General features: G+C 38.0%; 1 protein-coding gene across 3 annotated transcripts; it reads right to left on the bottom strand.

The window, feature by feature from the left end:
- Positions 1–67: 67 nt before the first annotated feature.
- On the bottom strand, positions 68–21,466 carry alg1 (ALG1 chitobiosyldiphosphodolichol beta-mannosyltransferase). Of its 3 annotated transcripts, none has more exons than XM_052022483.1 (13): positions 21,164–21,466; positions 19,784–19,864; positions 16,553–16,656; positions 16,302–16,450; positions 11,708–11,797; positions 9,554–9,664; positions 8,478–8,599; positions 7,044–7,082; positions 4,164–4,223; positions 3,844–3,954; positions 3,306–3,420; positions 2,523–2,598; positions 68–215 (listed from the first exon to the last, which is right to left on the bottom strand). In XM_052022483.1, the coding sequence occupies exons 1-13, from the start codon at positions 21,429–21,431 to the stop codon at positions 84–86; spliced, it is 1,458 nt and encodes a 485-aa protein (XP_051878443.1). In that variant the 5' UTR covers positions 21,432–21,466; the 3' UTR covers positions 68–83. The 3 variants fall into 3 exon arrangements, 2 of the variants coding, with proteins under 2 accessions (XP_051878443.1, XP_051878444.1); XM_052022484.1 differs by having other exon boundaries at positions 68–202; XR_007956838.1 differs by having other exon boundaries at positions 174–215; positions 3,295–3,420.
- Positions 21,467–21,648: the final 182 nt, after the last annotated feature.

Raw genomic sequence — 21,648 nt, 5'->3', positions numbered from 1 at the left:
CCATGGCATTCCATGATCCAGCCAGAAACAAACAACTATAAAGACAGCCAGACCTGATTTAGTCTCAGTAGTGGTCACAGATTTCAGTGGCTTGCCAGCAGAGGAAGCACTGTTTGATCCCAATTCTCATCCCACCGAACCATCTTAGCTTCTTTCAAGTTTCTTTTAAATACACCAAGTTTGTTTCTTTCTTTGTGGAAATCTGTAAAGAGAAGCTGAAAATACCACTTTATTAGCTAAAGATAGAAGAAATGGTTAAAAGATCTAATTTATATTTGCACAAATAGCTTAAAATTTTAAAATCAGAGGTAAAGGGAAAATGTGTCCTCACTAAATTCCAAAATATAGGGGCTGCAACAGGGCCTACTTGTGTTTTTTTAATATAAATGCAGTTGCTTTTTGTTGCTATGTATAAACTTCAATAAATTACAGAATATCAAATCTTGATGAGTTGTTAAGTGGTAAGTGCTAAAAATTAGCCCTTTGCTACAATACCAACCTTAGATATCAGTTAGTGTTTGGAATTCAGTTTTATAGCTGTAAAACAAAACAGCTTTCCAATTACTCTGACCCTGCTCCCTCTTTTTTTTTTAAAAAACTCATTGCGTCTGAAAAGCTTGGCCTGAATGTGCTACCTCTTCTCTCTGGCTGGAACATATCTTCACCAGCTTCATTTAAGGTCAGACAAGCATAATGTTCAGTTCAGTTCCATTCCCACTCTCATCGTCTCAGGAAATTAAGCAATCTGTGCTTGAATGCAACAAGACCTGGACAACACTGCTTGACACTGGTGACTTGAGAGTAACCACCTCCCTTTTGACAATGGCATCATTATCAAAACCCTCTCAGTATCCTGAGAGTCCTCAATGAGCACAAATTGCATTAGACCACCACATTAAAAGAAAAGCTGGTTACTCACCTCCTTACTAAAGAAAGCCAAATCCCAGTATTTTGACAAATAACAGATTCAGTCTTTAGTTTTACCATGACCCCCTACCCTCACAATATTTCTTAATGTTGACATCCAAGGTTCAAAATAATACTCTCCCTACTCCCCACCCCATGGCAAGTCAGTTAAACTGACTTGTATTTAGTCTGCAATTTGCTATCTGATTTAATTATCATCTCATCTCTACCTCTGATACCCTTGTTTCCAGAAAAACATTCATTTTGGTCCTTTAATCCTTGCAGATACTATTCCTTTTTAAAAACATTAACCCATCCTCAAAATAAACCACTTTCACCTTTCCAGCACCAGCCATCATTCTCAATAGCAATTTATGGAGTCAGTGTTATTTACTTGAATTTCTTTATTAGAATAATGTAACATGATTTAATGTTGAGTCCATAGAACAGATAGCAATCCTTTTTTAAATACACTGTGTAGTTTATTGGTAGATGATCACGGACAGGTTGACTAGTTGGCAGCTAGTTACCAGTGGAACACCAAAAGGTTAGGATTAATAGTTATAAATTATTTGGAAACTAGCCAAGTCAACAATGGTCATTAAGTTAATTAGATTGTATCAATTAGTAGTGAGGAGCTCCATGGGCAGAGAAATATAGTAGGTTCAATTTTGTATAAGAAATATACAGTTACAAGATTTGGTAGTGGGAAATTTGAGATAAATTGGAGGCAAAATAAGAGTATGTAAGATATCAGAGCATGACAGATTATGGTCCTTGAGTTTTTTTTTTACTGCTCTGACAACTAAATGTTCCCGTGCTATTTAGAATATAATCAATGTTGGGATGAATAGTAAGGATTATAACATAAATCTAGTAAGATCATTTTAAAACTGCTTGGCACTGGTAGGATCATTGAGTGCTATGTGCAGATTTGGTCTCATTTCAAACAGGATATTGTAGGCAGAGAAGAGGTACATTGAATCTATGACATGTAGAAATCTTGACAACCCGAGGACTTGTCCATTTATGTGGATCATAATTAATGTAGATAAAGAACTAATTGGTAAAAACCTAAATTTCAATTATTAGTGCAATAAATGATAGTAAGGGATAAATGTAGATACATGGGTATAATTAAAGGCTTCATGAGAAATTAAGTCATTGGTAAGGATGACTAACAGCACAGTTTTACATTAGTTAAACAGGCTTCTCATTGATATTGACTTTACCACTCTTGTATCCCATCTTCAAGTAAAATCTATTACATACCCACAAGACTGGACAAATCGAGTTTAGGGCAGTTTATCAAAGAAAGAATTACAGGTGGGTTGTTGTATACAAGTTAGTGAAGATCAAAAAAAAGTGATCACATTATTTGCATATTTACCAATGATTGCTGCATCAATGTAAGAATGGCAAAAAATCTTTAATATGAATAAAATATTAATGATTAACTTCAAACTCTTGTATCTAATTATTCATGGGCTTTATCAGAAGCCATTTTAAAAGGACTAGAACAGATTGTCAGTATGGGTGTTAAAATAATTCATTTTGGGTTCCAAAGCAATCTTTAAAATTAAATGTTCACTATTTCATTGCAAATATCACTTTACCTTTAGTTGCTCAGCCAGTTCATGAGAATTTTTAAATATTAGACCGTTTTCTTCATGTTTCACAAGTTCTGGTAGACTGCAAAATAATGGGAGATATATTACAATTTATCTCAATTACCAAAGATTGGAGAGATTAGAGACGAGGGCTGTGAAGAGTGAGGCAGAGACAGGGGAAGTTGAAAGAGAGTGGAGGGGCATGGAAAGTGGTAAAAGGACAGTAATTATCAACAAACATATCTAAACAAACATCACAGATTTGGCTGAGAGAGAATGGTTAGTGAATTTCTGGTTTTATTGATTTTGATACTTGTTATAATTTGTGCAGAGGACTAATTCCAAAATTTAATGAAAAATAGAAATATCAAAATCCATTACAAAAAATAAAAATGCACTATATAAAAATAAAAACTTGAACAACTCTTCCCCAGCACAGGGACTATGTAATACTGGATGCCTGAGGGAGCCATACAAGTACTGAAGCTGCTTTGTGGGAATATGCAGGTTCCAAAGCTGTAGTTTGATGGTAGAGGTACTTCTGCTGTTGGTAAAGGGCCTTAAGATAACAGCTGAATACTTAAAATTTGTATTGACAAGTAATCAATGAAACAACAGTGCCTCTCAATACTCATACATATTTACTTGTTTGATTAATCCCACTTTTAAAGAGTAAATCATACTGCAGGATTTACCATAATTAAAAAGCACTGTAAAGAGACAATAACGTACAAGTCAGGTTGAGGTGAAAGGAAGAATCAGGAGGGTATTATTTTACCTTATACGTACCACTGGAAATCAAGTGCGCACACAGGCAAACGACAACCAAACATGTCCACTACCTTCATTGGCAAATCTAGCCCACTGCTTGATTTATGAAGACAAACTCCTAGATCACCAGATCCTGTAAAATGATTAGAAAATACAAGGTAATGGAGAAAAGTGCACTAAATGTTTAATTCTATTGCATTATGGAACTTTATTTCAGTACAAAATATCTTCCCTAAAATCTTCAGGAATTTAAAACACTGCATGATTGCGAAGAATCAAATTGTAGGGTTCTATGATGACCCAGTTACCAACACTCTTATGGATACAAAGTTCTTTGCCTTCAGAAACCAATATTACCCTTAAATATTGAAGTTCAGTAAGCTCAGCTATGCTCCCTGAAATATGACAAGATACTTAAATCTGCACAAAGTATTGACAGATTAGAAGGTCCACCATGCTATATCTTCAATCAGGTTTGATCATGAAGTTAAAAAAAAATCAAAGCACTATTACAATTACTGCTAATATAACATTTGCATATCAAAAGCAATTTTACCTAGTAGCACTGGATAGTCCTCTGCTTCCAGCCATGGAGTGCAAATGTGAACATGCTTAAAATGCATTTTTTCAATTAGGTGGCTGTAGAATTCCTTTAATGGACCTTTTCCTGAAAAAGAAAGTGAATTTAAACATTGAATGTAAAAATGAAATAGGAGGGGTTGATGGAGATGGGGAAAGAAAGATGTGGGGTCAGGGCAGTGGGGAATGAAAGTGGAAGAGGACAGGGAGTGAGAAAAAAGGTGGGAGTTGGGAACAGGGAAGAAAATAAAGAAGTTTCCAGGAGGAATAAGAAAGCAGGGATGTTCAGAAATATACCTGTAATAGCACAAACAAGGATTGGCAACTTTATACCGCTGGTTATAAATCCTTCATACTCTGAAAGGAAAACAGAAAAATGCTTAAATTAAAAAAAAATGCACAATCCTTGCATAATTTTAAAAGTAAGACAGTATAAGGAAATCCAATTAAATTGTTGTACTAACCATGTAATGCTTTTTCCTCCAAGTATTTATATTACTAAAGAATCTGATTCCACCACCCTTCAAGAGGTGGCACACTTACAGGCAAGTTGCTGTGTCAGAGAAAGTTTCTTTATGGCAGCTCTGATTAATTTGGCCATCATTTTTTATCTGTATCCTTTTGTTATAGAAGGTTTTGCCACTGAAAATGCAGTATCTGCTTGCTAGCTACAAATCAGTTCACAATTTAACACCTCAATCAAATCTTCTTTTAATCATCTTTTCTCAAGCAAGGACTACACAGCTTTGCCAATATCAGTATAAAAATGAAGTTTCTTATCCTTGGTACTGCTATAGGTCTTCTGCAACTTTTCCATGGCCTTGATACCCTTCATAAAGTTTAATGGCCAGAACTGAACACAATATTCAGCAAAAGCTCAATCGGCATTTTAAAAGCCCAACTTTTCCCACTTGTAGGCATTACTTCTGGTGGTTTCTTTGACTGCAGTTCATGATGTCACTGACCATCTTGGCAGCAATGAGCTTAAGCATACATTGGCCCATTATTACATGTATATATAGCACCTGTCTAAAATACTTAATTATCCATGTGGACTTATGATGCCACATAACAACTGAAAAACTGGCCCAATTTCAAGGTTCATTTGTCCTATATAATTCCCACAAATAATATAATTCGTACATTTTGATGCAGCTGCTATAATACTTTCAATTCCAGCATTTCCAGTCAAGCAAATCGGATATGCTATCATTAGACTATATTGATCTCCATCTTGCCTTGATGCAATAATTTCATGTGCTCCCCCAGAATTTGATCCTACAGATCATTCATTCTACCATCACCTGGAATCAATATCCTTGCAGTGGTTAGAAATCAAATTGAAAATGAAATATTGGGCATTAAAACAATAGATTTTAAATCTATTTTATGTACATATTTATAATATATGATAGAAATACATTTATTTATAAGCCTGAGTTATGCAGACAGGAGGCTGCAACAAATATAAACAGCCATTTTTAGAAAAGCAAGCAGCTTTGAATTTGCATAACTTAAGATTTTACAAGACAGCCAGATAGCTAACATTGAGCAAGTTCACAAGACGAAAACTAAATTATATCTTCATGATGGAAATGGGTTCCAGCAAAACTGCAAGATGGATAAATGCTATTCCTTCATTCAAAATAAGCGGTGTAACTGAGAACGTAAAGGAATTTAATATTCCAACTGAAGTTGTTCCTAAGTCATGCTTGTGTAAAGCACAGAGACACAATGATGAAACCATGGTGTCAGCACTTCCCATCTCTAGTATCCTCCAAGATAACTGTACTTCTCTAATTCTGGCCTCCTTCAGATCCCCCAATTTAAATCCTTCACCTTTGGCAGTTGGCCTTTGGCTGGAATTCTGTGCCTAATCCTCTCTGGCCCCTCTCCCTTTCTTCCTTTAGGGTCTCCATAAAACCTCTCTCTTTGACCATGGCTTTTGGTTATCTTCTAACATGGCTCAATATAACCTTTTTGTTTAATGACACACCCATGAAACTCTTTGGGATTTTATTCTTGTGTTAAAGACATAAAATAAATAATGTGGTTTGGACAATTCTGTTGGAGGACATCTTCATTAAAACACAAAGTAGAAAAAATGGACAGAGCAAGAGGTCATCTATGCAGAAAACATTGTGACAACAGAAATTATAAAATCAGAAGATCTCACCCTGCAATAAACAACCAAGAAAAAGCTAAAGAAAGAAATGTATATCTCCCCTCATTACCAGAGGGCAGAAATAAAATGAAGATAACAATTAAATCACAGAATCATAGAATGGTCAAAACATAAAAGACAGCTATTCAGCCCTTTGATAAATAGTTGTTATTGTTGCGTGGACTTCTAAGCAGCAAGAAAAATTTACGCCACACAAGTGAAGCACCATGACCAAGTACAAGGGAAGGTATAACCATGTCCCTTTGACATTCAATTGCATTACCATCACTCAATTCCCCCAACACCTACTGGACTAGTCACACAAATACCATGGCTATAACGGTATGTCAGAGGCATGGTATTCTGCAAGGAATGATTCACTTCCTGATTCCACAAAGCCTTTCCACCATCTCCAAAGCACAAGTTAAATGTGCAATGGACAAGTGCACTATCCAGGACAAATCAATCTGCCTGGTTGGTACCTCATCTGACAACCTCAAATTCACTTTTCCCATGACCTATATACAGACTGTAGTATTTATTCTCTACAAAATATTATGCAGCAATTTGGCAAGATCTTCTTGACAATACTTCCCAAACTTGCAGTCTTGACCATTCAGAAGGATGAGGATAGATGGTATATGGGAATGCCATCACCTGCAAGTCGCACATTATCCTGACTTGAATATAAACTGCTGGCTCCTGGAACAATTTACCTCACAGCACTGTGAAAGTACCTTAACTAAAAGGATTGCTTCAGTTTAAGATGACAGGTCATCATCATATTCTCATGGGGACCTTAGTGGGTGAGCATTAAATGCTGATTTTGTCAGCTTATTTATGTCTCATGAAAAAATGAGTTGCGTACACAGGAGGGACAAAGTAAAAGGTTTTTAACTGTTATAAATTTTCTGCAGTTATCCATTTAATACATGCATGTATTCAAATCCTTTAAAAGAAGGATAGTAATGTGCCACACATTTAAACGGAAACAAAAATTAGCAATAACCTACCTTCTAAAGCTTTTAATAGAATGGAGAAATCTTCATCTTCTGAAAATCAAAGAAGGATAATCCATTATGGTGAAGCCAAGCTTTCTTCCTGGGCCACATAAGGATCTATGGGACCCATAAGCCAAATTTTAACATATTTTATATATTTAACAAGTTAATATGCATAAATCTTAAATTAGTAATGCAAACAGATTTGGCCATTTTGACAGCATGTTATGTACCAACAGCAATAAACTTAGCCCTCTTCATGAAACCTAGCCCACATGATTTACAGGACAAATTAGCATGTTTGCAAATAGACTCTTACCTAAACATTAAGGATTGGAATGTGTGGAAGGCATGAACAATATGGTCACAAGATGACCCCACGATGTACGATATACTATCATTATTCTGGAATTAATTAGGTTTGTCTGAATATTACAAAGGAAAAATTCTGACATTTCCCATTGATTTTATAACTGAAATGCATAAAATTTTAAATTTAGAAAAAAAATTATCATTGGTCCAAAAATTTCCTCATCTATTAATTTACGAGGAAGGAACAATAAATATGGGATTGCCAGTATGAATGAATACATAATTTAAAAAAAAATCCACTTTGGGCACAACTTTTGATCCAAGTGTAAGCTGCTGCCCAAAATTGCATTAGTTTTGAAAAGTCATTTTATGTTTAATTTTCATTCAAATATACTTGCATATTACCAAATGTAAAATCTGGCATGAACTCAGCACACAAAAAAGGTCGATTTACTTAACAGCTGTAACTTGCTACAGTTTGATTACCATTGCTGGTGTTGGTTTATCACAAAAAAAACTTAAGTCAGAATAGTTAATCCATTTGTGAGTAATTCAATTCTGGATCACTGAAAATGAAATTAAAAGCCTACAAGGTGTGTAGATGCTTGGAACAGGCTGCCAGGGGGAATGATGGAGGCAGATACTATAGTGGTGTTTAAGAGGCTGTTGGATAGACACATGAATATGCAGGGAATGGAGGGATAAGGATCATGTACAGGAGGAAGAGAATTGGTTTAATTCATAATCGCATTCAGCACAGACATTGTGGGCTGTACTGTTCTATGTTAGTTAAAATGGCATACAATATTAGACAAATAAAAATTCTAAATCTTTTAAAACCTAGCTTTCATTGTACTTCTGTCTAAAATAATCAGCTTAATTTAAGAAGCTTCTTTATAGGTCATAGCTATTTGAATTTATTAATTGGCGCTGGTTCCCATCTTTTTACATTTCAGCTCTATTTTCTATTCTTCCATGTTTCTAGCCCTTTCAAGATCATTTTCATTGGTATCCCTCCCGTCACCTCATGCTGTGTCATTTTCATAACGATATATAACTATCCAATTATTAATATACATAGCAAACAGCACAATAAAGCTGGCTTTTTTTTAAAAAAAGAAAAATCTGACTTGCCTGTCCAGCTAGTACTGCTAAGCAGCAATGCAGGTCTTTCTCGGACATATGTGACATCTCCAGTATTAATATTCAGTTCAGTAAATGCTGTCTGTTCCAAATTAGAAGGCACAGATTTGGTCCTAATTTCACAGCAAAAAATGCATAGTTTATCTATAGTGTCAAACTAAAGACTTATCTGAAACTAAAATTGTGTGTATGGCATCATTAAGCAGATCTACTGTTACGGACTAGGTTACTATTGGTGAATGTCCCTTTAAGATAGAGTTGTGTGTGTGTGTGTGTGTAGCGTGATGATGTCAACAGAAGATAAGGACATAATGACGTTGGTGGAGCAGGCAGAGAGGGACCAGCCTGCTAGTTTCTCTAACGATGGATGAGAAACAATAACTGTGTCTGTCACTACAATTGGAGTAATCTGGTGGAGTCCACTTTGTCGTTAATCTGTAGAAGGAAACAGGTATTTGTGTGGGCAGCCACAATTCGAGTGCCTTTCGGGGTGGCAGATACTTCGGAAGAAAGGAATGGAGCATCAGTGATTGATGTGTCGTAAGAGTTCCATCGTGGAACATTTGAATTTCGTAATTACTCCCTATTTTCTCTCTACATTTCCTCTTCAGTCAATGGTGGTTGTTGAAGAAGCCTTTGCTCACGTTTCACCTTATGGCTTGCTGAACTGAACCTTGAGAACTATTCCTGGACTTGGAGTTTGGGAATTTGCCACACACACACACTTCGAGTTTAGTTTTTGGGGTTAATGTTTAAGATCTAACATTTTTACTTCTAACATTCTAACAATTTTATTTTTCTTATTATCATTAGTTATTAATAAAATAGTTTTTACCACTTATACATGACTCGGAGTGTTTCTTTTGTTGCTGGTATGTGACACTACTTTCTTAAGAAATGTTTTGGAAATTGGCAGTCACAGAACCAGTATGCATTTTCTATACCTGATTTCAACTGTTTTTGAAATAAAAATGATACTACAAAAAGAATAAACATTCTGAGGCTTTGTCACTATATTTAATAAACAAAATGTGTTTAACATTTTCTGTCACACATATAAAACGTACCTTGCTCTAAATGGGGCAAAATCATTGGCAAGCTTCTTAAACAACTTATGCTGCAATTCTAGAGGAGCTTCTCTGAAAATGGGAGATGGGGCATCATATAGTGTGATTGCCCTGTTGAAGAAAAACACTTTTTAAAAGAAAGCTGAAGCATACTCAATGTACCACAGAAAATTAGGACAGATATATTGTCTTTATGAATGTCAATAAAAACATGCAATTAAAAACTCTGGACTATGTTTTTTTAAACTATTCATATTTGGTATTTGGGTGGTACTGGCAGGGACAGCATTTATTGTTCATCCATAACTACCTTGAGAAGATGGCGGTGAGCTGCCTTATTGAATGGATGCTGTCATTCAGTGGAGGTCCTCCACAATGCTGTTGGGTAGGGAGTTCCAAGATTTAGACCCAGCAATGAAGGGCAGGCAATGTACTTCCAAGTCAGGAGGTTTTACGAGATGGAAGAGAACTTGCAAGTAATGGTGTTCCCATACACCTGTTGCCCTTGTTCTTCTTGGTGGTACAGGTTGCGGATTTGGGAGATGCTGTAGGAATAACCTGGGTGAGTAACTGGAATGCATTTTGTAGATGGTAAACACTGCATCTGCCATGCAGAGGTGGAAGGAACAAACTTTAGGGAGTGCCAATCAAGCAAGCTTCTACCTCCTGGATGGTGTTGAACCTCTGGAGAGCTGTTGGAGTTGCACTCATCCGGGCAACTGGAATAATCCATCATGTTCCCTACTTATGCCGTGTAGATGTTGGAAAGCCTTGAGTATCACAAGGTGAGTCATTCGCCACAGAATACCCAGCCTCTGAACTCTTCTTGTAGCCATGTTATTCATGTGATCTAGTCCAGTTGAATACATGGTAAACGATGACTGTCAGGATATTGATGCTGGGACTTTGTGGTGGTAATGCCATTGAACGTCAATGGTAGGTGGCTAAATGCTCTCTTGTTGGATATGGTCATTGCCATCTCATTCCTGCATGCAGCAAGACCTAGACAACATTCAGGCATAGGCTGATAAGTGGCGCAATGTTACTTGCCACTTATCAAGCCATGCCTGAATGTTGTCTAGTCTTACTGCATGTAGGTATGGGCTGCTTCATTTGTGAGGAGTTGTGAATGTAATTAAATGTTGTGCAGTCACTAGAAAACAGCCACACATCTGACCTTATGATGGAAGGATGGTCACGGATGAAGCAGTTGTGTCTAGGACACTGCCCTGAGGAACTCCTGCAGTGATGAACTGCAACTAGAATGATTGATCTCTAACAACCACAACCATCTTTTTTGCGTGAGGTATGATTCCAACCATTGGAGGATTTGATGCCATTAACTTTAGTTTTGCCAAGGACCCTTGATGGCACAGTCAGTCAAATGCAACCTTTATGTCAAGCAAATCACTTTGGGATTCATCTCTGGAATTCAGGAATTTGGTCCATGTTAGGAACGGTCTTGGCAAAAACCAAAGTGAGCATCATTGAGTATGTTAGTTGGTGCTGCTCGATAGCACTCCTTAAGAACTAGAATGGATATTAGGGTGATATCCCTCCATGTCCCATAGACCTACAAAATCTATCCAGAGAAATAGGAAAGGACTCAGGACAAATCCTTGCAGGACACTAGAGAGGGTGGTATGGAAGTGGGAAGGTTCAGTCCAGTTCATTATTCACTAAAACAGGCCACACCAAACAGTTCTAGGGGCCAGATGTGGTCTGTGGGCTATGTATTCTGCACCTCTGTTCTACAGTACGGGTCATTTATTCTCTTTATCTCAACCAATCAATTGTGGATAAATCCAACCTTCAGCATTTCTCGTTACTACATTATTTCCTTAAATTATGTCTTTTCATACTTAACTCCACAACTTGACTTGACGTAACAAGGAACTTTCTTAAAAGATCTAATTATTAGCCAGAAACTTTCAAGTTTCATAACTCAGCAACAGAATACATGCAGCCCACAATGACAGCCAATCTACACACTATAGGAATAAATACCAGATCTAGCTGAAGCCACCCAGTTAAAGAATGTGTTAGAACCTGGGTTTACAAAACAGAATATAGCAGAACATGCTTTAAGCAATTCAATCAATTTTGTTTGCATATATTATGGTCAAATATATTAAACAAAGAATGCATACTCACTTGATACTCCAGTTCACTCTCAAGTCTTCTTTCATGGCTTCAGTCACACACAGATTTGAATCAGACAGCTTTCCAAAAAAATGTTCATACCTAATTAAAAACAAAATCAATGCAAATATTAATAACAAATCATGATAAATACATTAATTTTAACCTTCAAACATTTATATATTTAAACCAAAACACATCTATTTTTTGATGAATAGATCTAAAGAATTTGAAATTCAATTTGTGAAAGGTATTAGTCTTAAAAATTGACATGGTAACGTCCAGAACCAGGGGTCATAGCCTAAGGATTGTTTTGGGCCCCATATCTTAGGAAAGATGTGCTGATGTTGGAGAGAGTTCAGAGGAGATTTACGAGGATGATTCCCGGAATGAAAGGGCTTACGTATGATGAGCGTTTGTCGGCTCTTGGACTGTACTCACTGGAGTACAGAAGAATGAGGGGGGACCTCATAGAGACATTTAAAATGTTGAAAGGACTGGACAGAGTAGATGTGGCCAAGCTGTTTCCCTTGGTCCAGGACCAGAGGGCACAATCTTAGAATTAGAGGGTACCGGTTTAAAACAGAGATGAGGAGAAATTTCTTTAGCCAGAGGGTGGTGAATTTGTGGAATTCCTTGCCACGGACAGCAGTGGAGGCCAGATCACTGGAGGCATTTAAGGAAGAGATAGATAGATATCTAAATAGTTGTGGTATCAAGGGATATGGGAATAAGGCCAGAAATTGGGGTTAGAATAGTGTGTTTTTTTTGAGCCCCCTGCCCCCCCCCCCCCCCCCCCCCCCCGATTTCTCATTTCTTTTTTCCCCTTTTCCTTGGAGCAGACTCGATGGGCCGAATGGCCTACTTCTGCTCCCTTGTCTTGTGATATGTATTATGCCATTAATGTCTGAGATGAGGAGAAATATCTTCACTCAAGAGTGGTGAACTTGTGGAATTCTCTACCACAGAAGGCAGATGAGGCTAAATCATTAAATGTATTCAAAGAGCAACAGAATATATTACTAATAGCTAAAGAGATCAAGGAATATAGGGAGAACACAGGAACAGGGTACTAAATTGGAATGATCACCCATGATCACATTGAATGGCTGAAAAGGCTCAAAGGGCTCAACGGCCTACTCCTGTTTCTACTTCCTATGTTTCTAGGTCTCCTTCACTGACATTATTAAAGTGATTTGTTGATATCACCATGCAAGAAGCCTTCAGTATTAGAGGTAATTTACAATATTAACAAACCAACCAACACGTTTTCGGCATGTGAGGGGAAGCTGGAGCATCCAGGGAAAACCCATGCGGTCACAGAAAATTTGCAATCTCCACAAAGAAAGTGCCAAAGGTCAGGATCAAATCTAAACTGTGAGGCAGCAGCACTAACAGCTGCCAACTTTCCACATAAAAGATTGGTTAGCACTTTTTTTAAATGTTGTTTACAAGTGGGCTCTCCTTTATTGGTCCATGAATGCCCAATTGGCTATTCATTTTTTCCAAGACTGTTTCCAAAACCATCCCCCAATGACAGAATTAACGTCCAGCACAAGGATCGACAATATATGTTTTGGTTGGTACAATATGTAACTCTTAAATTCCCTTGAATTACCCAAGTGGGCAAGGAGGACTGAAGGAATGCTGTGATCACATCTCCAGTTTCTACTTCTAATTTCCTCAGCAACCATAATCCAGAATACGTGACTAAGCAATGTTTAAGTATTTCACCACTTCTTATTTTTATTCAGCAACCTGTATGTCAAAAAGAGACAGAAAATACTGCAAATACTCAAAGTCAACGTTGCATCTGTGGAGGGAGAAACAGAAGTAACATTTCAGATAGATGACAAAACCTTGTTGTTCACCATCACTTTTGCAAAAATCCTCTTCCTTGATAACTATCTGCATAATGTACCCATTTAGCACCTCAACTATACCTTTTGCCTCCAACAACAGATCTGTTTTAACATTTGTTCCCAATGCCCTCACTGTTCCTGACAGACTTCTCACTGTTAATATGATTAGAGATGACCTTTTGATTCTTTTTTATTTTAGCCTCTTATCTATTCTCATATTATTTTTATACCTCTTCATTTCCCTTTTAACTTCTCGGTTTGTGTTGAAAATAAAAAAGGTTTGAACTGACAAGAGAGTGAAACTTTTTTCATTAGCAAGAAGGTCCATAAACATTCAAGATTAAGACTGAATTAATATTGAATTAAGATAATTAGCAAAAAATCCAGGGGAAAACGTGGAAATGAGAATGGTTCTGGAATGGATTAGCTAAAAGGGTGGTGGAAAAAGATTCAATAGTAATATTCAAAGAGCAATTGTATTTACATTTGGAAAGGGAAAGGGGAATTTGCTGGCTAAAAGAAAAGAGCAGGGGAATGAGACCAACTGGATAGATCTACTAAACAACTGGCAAAAACACAATGGGCTCAATGGCCTCCACCTCTGTTGTATGACTACTACTTATGACCCAATTAAAAAATTAATATATAGTTTACAATTAATACATCTCCCTTTAAATGCAAAAACTTGTCAAAAGTGATAATATATAATGATATAATAATATATCAAAGAAAAATGCATATAATATTCCTAAAATTATATTGTCCGATGCCTGGGAAAAATTAAGCAAAGTAGAAATAATACATTGATAAGAAAAGAGAAAGTAGAACATCAAAATAGGCAGATGAGAAATGATAGAAATTTTAAAAAAAGATTAGTTAAAATTAATGTGAGATGCTTACTGACCAAGACAGGAGAAATCATATTGGGGATTAAGGAAAAGGCAAAGAAATTAAATAAATATTTTATGCCTGCCTTTCTGGAAAACACAGAAAATCACTCACAAACAGTGTAGTACTAAAGATTTAGAGTGAATGAGGAACTCAAAATAATTAGCATTAGTAAAAAAAAGAAATAGTTATGGAGACATTAATGAGACTGAAAGGTGTTAACTGCCCAGAGCCTGATGACTTTGATCCCAGAATTTTGAAGCAGATGTTTATAAAGATAGAGGAAACACTGGTTCCCATTTTCTGAAATTCAATAGATTCTACAATGGGTCTCACAGATTGAATGGTACTAAACATAACCCTCTACAAAAGGCCTTCAACAAGATGCCACACTAGAGATTATTGAACAAAATTAAAGCACACTGTATTGGGGATATATTATAAATATATTAGCTGGAATTGAGGACCGATTAATGGACGAAAGAATGGGAATAAATGGTCATTTTGTGTTGGGAGGCTGTAATTGGTGGTTGCTGCAGGAATCAAAGCTGGAGTAACAGCTGTTCACAATCTATGCTGCGATTTGAATGGGGGTCAAATGCAATGCATTCATATTTACAGATGATACAAAGCAAGGAGCCAGAGTGGACTGTGAGGAAGATGCAGAGAGGCTTCAGGTGAAAAAGGTTAAATGATTACATCAAAGACATGGCAGATGGAATACATCATGGCAAAATGTGAGGTCATCCACTTTAGTAGAAAAAATATAAATGCAGAATATTTTTAAACAGTGGGAGAATGAAAGATGTTGGTTCAAATACACCAAAGGTACCTTGTACTCAAATCACTATGCTAACATCCAGGTGCTGCATGCAAAACTGGCGGTCTACTAGGCAGCAGTAATCCCTGCCCTCCTGCAGCAGACATCTCAAAACACTGGAAAAATACAACAAATGCTGTGTCTGCAAAATCCTCCAAACTCACTGGAAAGAAAAGTAAACTAGTTATCAGCGTCTCTCCCAGGTCCTAGTTACATTCCGTCAACTCCATTAGGCAGGCCATATTATTTCACATGCCTGACACCAGACGCCAAAACAGAATCAATTCTGAACTTCATCATGGGAATGGATTACCAGGCAGAGGAAAAGATTCAAGGAGGTGCTCAAGGCAACATTTGCATTAACTCCTGGAAATTTCTGGCCCATGACTGCTCAAAGGAAGAGCATTCAGGACCTTGAAACCATGCACCTGGAGCTCACAGAAGTCCAGCACAAGCAGTAGAATGTGCACACCACCTCACAAACTATCCACTTGCCTGCTTTGTCAATCACCTTCTGCTTCATCTGCCACCTCAAAAATTCTGTGGTGGCCGATGAGGCAAAACCTCAGGCTAATGTGCAAATTCAGCAGTTCCACATTAGCCTCATCAGCCACCTCAGAACCCACAAAACTGGTATGGAAGCAAGTTATCTTTGATGCCTTGGTCTGTCCAAGAAGAACTGTAAGCAATTAGGAAAGCAAACAATATGTCGGCATTCGTTGCTTAAAGATTTGAATATAAGAGTAGGGATATTTTGCTCCACTTATATCAGGCCTTGGGAAGACCAAATCTGGAAAATAGTGTAGCCTCCCTACATAAGAAAGGATGCATTTATAATAGAGAAAGTGTGAGGGGCCTGTTGCTACTTCTATGTTCTTATGTTATAATTCGCTAGTTTGTGATTGGTATTTGTGCAAAACTATCAAACTTGCTGATTCTTCAAATAAAATACATGTTAGACTTCATGACAGTATACAGAATAGCTACAATAAGATGTTGTATCAGAACTAAATATAGAAAATCATTCTATACTAACCATTTGGCAATCAGCACAATCGGGTGATGATCTCCATGTGTCAGTCCCATAATGGTGTAACCATAATTATGCCAGTCAATAATAAATTTACTTCCGCTGAAGAAACATACTGCCCATACAGCTGCAATTGCAGGGAGGCCTGGAGGATTCTGCATGGAATTATCAAAAAAAAGCATAGAAAATTGAATCTTATCAGTTTATTCAAGTAATTCAGAGAATAGAAAACCAAAAATCTAGAATAAACCTTTTACCTGCAGCAGCATGTAGGATGGTGGATTAATCTTTAAGAGGACATAACATATTTGCAAAGTCTGCACAAAGATCTTGACCCCATATTGAAAAATCTTTGGTCCAACTACAAAATATAAAAACAGATCTTAATCCTTTGTAAACTGATTACAGAATATTTAAAAATACCTGTATTTCACAGATACTTTTTGTTTTGACTATAAACTTAGAGCATACCTTTATGAATGACTGGGTTCATTTGGAACATTCAAATTGGTTTTCCTCTACATTTTAACATTAAAGAAAATAAAATCCACAAGTGCCTAATCAACATGTATCAAAGTATTTCAAACACCAACATATTCATTTTGTCCGTTTTTCCCTGTGCCATCTTTTATAGAGGTATCTAGTTAGTCCCATTCCTCTGATCTTTCGCCACAGTCCTACAAATTCTCCCTTTCACAAGTCTTTTGGAAGTTACAACCAAATCTGCTCTGTCACTCTTCTAGGCATAGGTTCCACAACTTGATCTCTACATTTTCCCCCTCTCAGTTTTTTTGATAATTACTTTAAATTTGTATCCTCTGTTTACTGACCCACATGCCAGTAGAAATAATATCTCCCTGTCCAATCTTCCCAGAATTGTTGATCTGGCACACTACTTGGAGCCTCCCCATATCCATAATAATCCAGCATGAATACAGAGATGGATCCTGGAGTAATTGGTCCTGGAGTAAGTAGTCTTAGCAAAGCCTCCATGGCCAGGGGACATACCGTGGAAGCCCCATCTGTTGGAATGCCCTGACAAAATTTGACTGGATGCATAGCTGTGGGTGGACCTGTGCCTTTTGCCAAAAATGTCAAGGAATTTAGCAATTTTTAAATATCTGACATTCAGAGACATTTCAAACAAAAAATCGCAGCAAATAACAAAGATGAAAAGAAATCCAAGTGGAGTTTAGTTGGAACACAAGAAGACAGGGGAAGGAGTAAGCTAATCTACCCTTTAAGGCTGCTCCACCATTCAATAAGATCATGCCTGATGCAACCTTGGCCTTAATATCAATTCCCCACTTTTTCCCCCATACCACTCGACTCTCCTGTGTTTTTAAAAATCTGTTAATCTACACCTTGAATATTTTTAATGACTCCACCTCCACAGTTCTGTGGGGTACAGAATTTCAAAGATTCACAATCCTCAGAAGAAATTCATCCTCATGTCTATATTAAATGGGTGACCCTTTACTCTGAAACCATATCTCCCCCACCACTCCAGATCCACCCAGTTCTAGATAACCCCTCCCAGCATCTACTCTGTCAATCTCCCTCAGAACCATAAGCATTTCAACAGACATAATCTGCTCAATCTTTCTCCATATGTCACCCTCTTCATCCCAGGAATCAATCTAGTGTAACTTTTCTACATTGCTTCCAGTGGAAGTATAACATGGAAACCAATTACTCCAGGAGCAGTTTCACCAGTGCCCTGAAAAGCTGCATCAAAATACATTTTTTTTATATTATATACCCTTTGCAATAAAGGCCAACATTTCATTAGCCTTTCAAATTACTTGCTCAACATGCAGACTAACATTTTGTCCTTCATGAACTAGAGACCTCAGATTCTTTTGTATTGCAATATTTTGTTGTCTCACTCCTTTTGAAAAATAATGACTTTTTAATTCTTCCTTTCAACAAGGATAATCTCATATTTTCCCACATTATATTCCATCTGTCAACTTCCTCCCCATTCACTTAACGTATATTCCTTCGCAGGCTTTTTGTGTCCTCACATCTTGCAAACAAACCTATCTTTGTATCATCAGCAAGTAAGTACAATCAATTCCTTCATCCAAGTCATGAGCACAGCCTGTAAATAGTTGAGTGCCCAGCACTGGTCCCTATAGCATACCACTAGCTACTAACTGTGAATTTAAAAATGACTCATTTATCCCAACTGTTTTACTGTTAGCTAGCTAATCTCCTATCCATCCCAGTATTGGTATTGGTTTATTATTATTGTCACTTGTACCGAGGTAAAGTGAAAAGCTTGTCTTACAAACCAATTGTACAGGTCAATTCATTACACAGTGCAATTACATTGAGTTAGTACAAAGTGCATTGATGTAGTACAGGTAAAAACAGTAACAGTACAGAGTAAAGTGTCACAGCTACAGAGAAAGTGCAGTGCAATAAGGTGCAAGGTCACAACAAGATAGATCGTGAGGTCATAATCCATCTCATTGTATAAGGGAACCATTCAATAGTCTTATCACAGTAGGGTAAGAAGCTGTCCTTAAGTCTGGTGGTACATGCCCTCAGGCTCCTGTATCTTCTACCCGATGGAAGAGGAGAGAAGCGAGAATGTCCCGGGTGAGTGGGGTCTTTGATTATGTTGGCTGCTACACCAAGACAACGAGACGTAAAGACAAGAGTCCAAGGAGGGGAGGCTGGTGTCTGTGATGCGCTGGGCTGTGTCCACAACTCTGTATATAACCCCTTATCTTATGCAGTAATTTTTTTGTTAATGTGGCACCTTCTAAATCTATTGATTCCCCTTTATCCATCCTGTTTGTTACATCCTCAAAAACCTAGCAAATTTGTCAAACACGAATTTCCCTTCCATAAAACCACGTTGACTTTGTTTGATTGTGGTATGGTTTTCCAAAGGTCCTGTAATTGCTTCTTTAATAATGGATTCCTGAATTTTCTCAATGACAGATGTTAGACCAAATGGTCCGTGGGTTCCTGCTTTCTGTCTCACTCACTTCCCAAATAACGCTGCTATGTACTCAATTTGAGTCATCTGGGACCTCTGCAGAATCCAGGAATTCTGGTAGATTACAACCAAGCATTCACTGTCTCTGTAGCCAGTTGCTTTAAAACACTAGAATCCAGTAAACTTGCTGGCCTTTAGCCCCACTAGTTTGTCTCGTACTTTTTCTCTAGTGATAAAGACTGTTTTAAATTCCGCCCTCCCCTTAGTGCCTTGATTATCTTTCATTATTGTCTGGTGTCATGAAGACCAATCCACCGTACTTATGTAAAATCTCTGCCATTTCTCCATTTCAAATTATTAATTCCCTGATCTCATCCTCAACTCGCAGAAATAGCACCTGCAGCTCAATGACTCCCAGAGGGCTTCTGTGTGAACAGTTCAAAGCTGGTTGTTCACAATTCAGCCCATTTACTTATACCCAACACACTTCCAAGGTTAGTCATATAATTAGTGTAACAAAGGTGACAATACTTACACTTTGTTGCTGTCATAACCTCTGTTAAGTAGACAATTTTAATGTTATCATTATTTAAAATATCTTCATGAGGTTTTGCACCTGAAAAACATAATTCAAACTGAGTTTTAAAACAAATCTGGAAATTATAGATTTGGATAACATTAAGTAAAGATGTGTAAAGACAAACAATCTATTGGAGAAACTCAGCAGGTCGATCAACATCTGTGGGAGGAAAGGAACTCTCAACGTTTCAGTTGAGACGCTACATCACGACTGTGAGTGGAGAAGGGGTGGGGTGAGACAGGGACCATTAGGTGATGGATGGACCAAGGAGGGGTGAAGGATGAAAAACAGATGGATCCAGGTGGGGGAATGGGAGGGGTGGAGCTGGGACACAGAGGCAAGTGGATGATAGATGGAAGCAGACAAAAAAGGCAGATGGAGTCAGGTGGGGGGAGAAGAAGGAGATCAGCAGGAACACAAAGGCTACCAGTGCTGGAAGCTGACAAGTAGCAGAGAAAGGTGAAGGGCTGATGGAACAGGATGGGGGAAAGGGATCCAGTGGGTGAAATGTGTGGGCAGCAGGTGGATTGAACCAGGAGGGGGACAAAAATTTGGGGGGGGGGGGGGGGTGGGAAGCAGGCAAATAGACCAAACTCAAGGTCCACAGCATAGTTCAAGTTAAATGCAAAGTACCACATCCAACATAAATGGCTAAAGAGAAGCTAATCAATCTAATATGTTTGAGGTTTAACCACTACAATGTGTCATGCCAGTGCACAGTGAGCAGTGTTAAATTGTTAGAAACACTTTAAATGAAACCTTAGGAGAGCCCTGTTAGCTTTTTGTATAAACATTAATTAAAACAAAACAGGTAAGTTAGTCATTATCACGATTACATCTGTGGGAGTTGACGGAGTTCAAATTTGCTGCCACATTATAGCAGTGATTACAGTTCAAGGGTACTTTAATTGACTAGAAGAGGTTTTGGAACATCCAGAGATCCTGAAAGATATGAAGCAAACACAAATCGTTTTTTTCTCACCATATGCAAGACATTAAGGACAAAAGGAAGGCTACCAAAATCACAGATTCTAAATTTGACACACAATTAAATTTTTAGGTTATCATCTAAAATCATTTGCTTTAGATGATTTACAAATAATATACACTACATCAGTGTGTCAAATTATAGAAAATGGTCTTCGTTGGCTCAAAACATCCCCCCACTTAGTCAGATGTAAGGGGTTAAGATTAATTTAACTGAATGATTAATTGCATTTAACTTTCCTTAAATTATTGGTTTAAATATCCGAGAATTAATTTGATAGCACTTTTGCCAGACATCAGAATGAGATGTAGCACACTTGAAGAGGGCAGTTAGCGTCGTTAACGTACCAGGGTAGCCGACAGCAGTGACGCTGAAGCCGTGCCTGGCCAACGACAGCGTGTGGTACAACATGCGGGGGCTCCGGCCCAGGTCCCCCATAACCAGCACACACACAGCCCTACAGGCGACACCACCCCACCGCCGGCGAGCCCACACGACCGACACCAACAGCAGCACCGCCCCCACGCTCAGCAGAGACACGTTCGCATCCGCAAGGGAAAAACTGCAGACGGAGAGCACCAGAAATAAAGCTGCTAGAAACCATAACTCCGCCATAGCAACCGGGCGACCACCGGCTGCAAGCGGCACGGCGGACGTAGAGACAAGTGACGCGACCAGGGCAAATCTCGCGAGGCCAGACCTAGAGATGGGTTTGCGCCTGTGCGGAGCTCTGGGTGGGAGAAGCGGGGCCGGCAGTAGGGGGAGCGCGGTCTGGGAGGCTGCGCCTTGATACTCGCCTGAAGGCGGTCCAAGGCTCATCGAACTGAAACGT

This window comes from Pristis pectinata, chromosome 8, assembly GCF_009764475.1.
Source record: "Pristis pectinata isolate sPriPec2 chromosome 8, sPriPec2.1.pri, whole genome shotgun sequence".
NCBI lineage: Eukaryota > Metazoa > Chordata > Chondrichthyes > Rhinopristiformes > Pristidae > Pristis > Pristis pectinata.
Note: the sequence above shows the minus strand (reverse complement) of the source record. Positions and strands in the feature narration are given on the sequence as shown.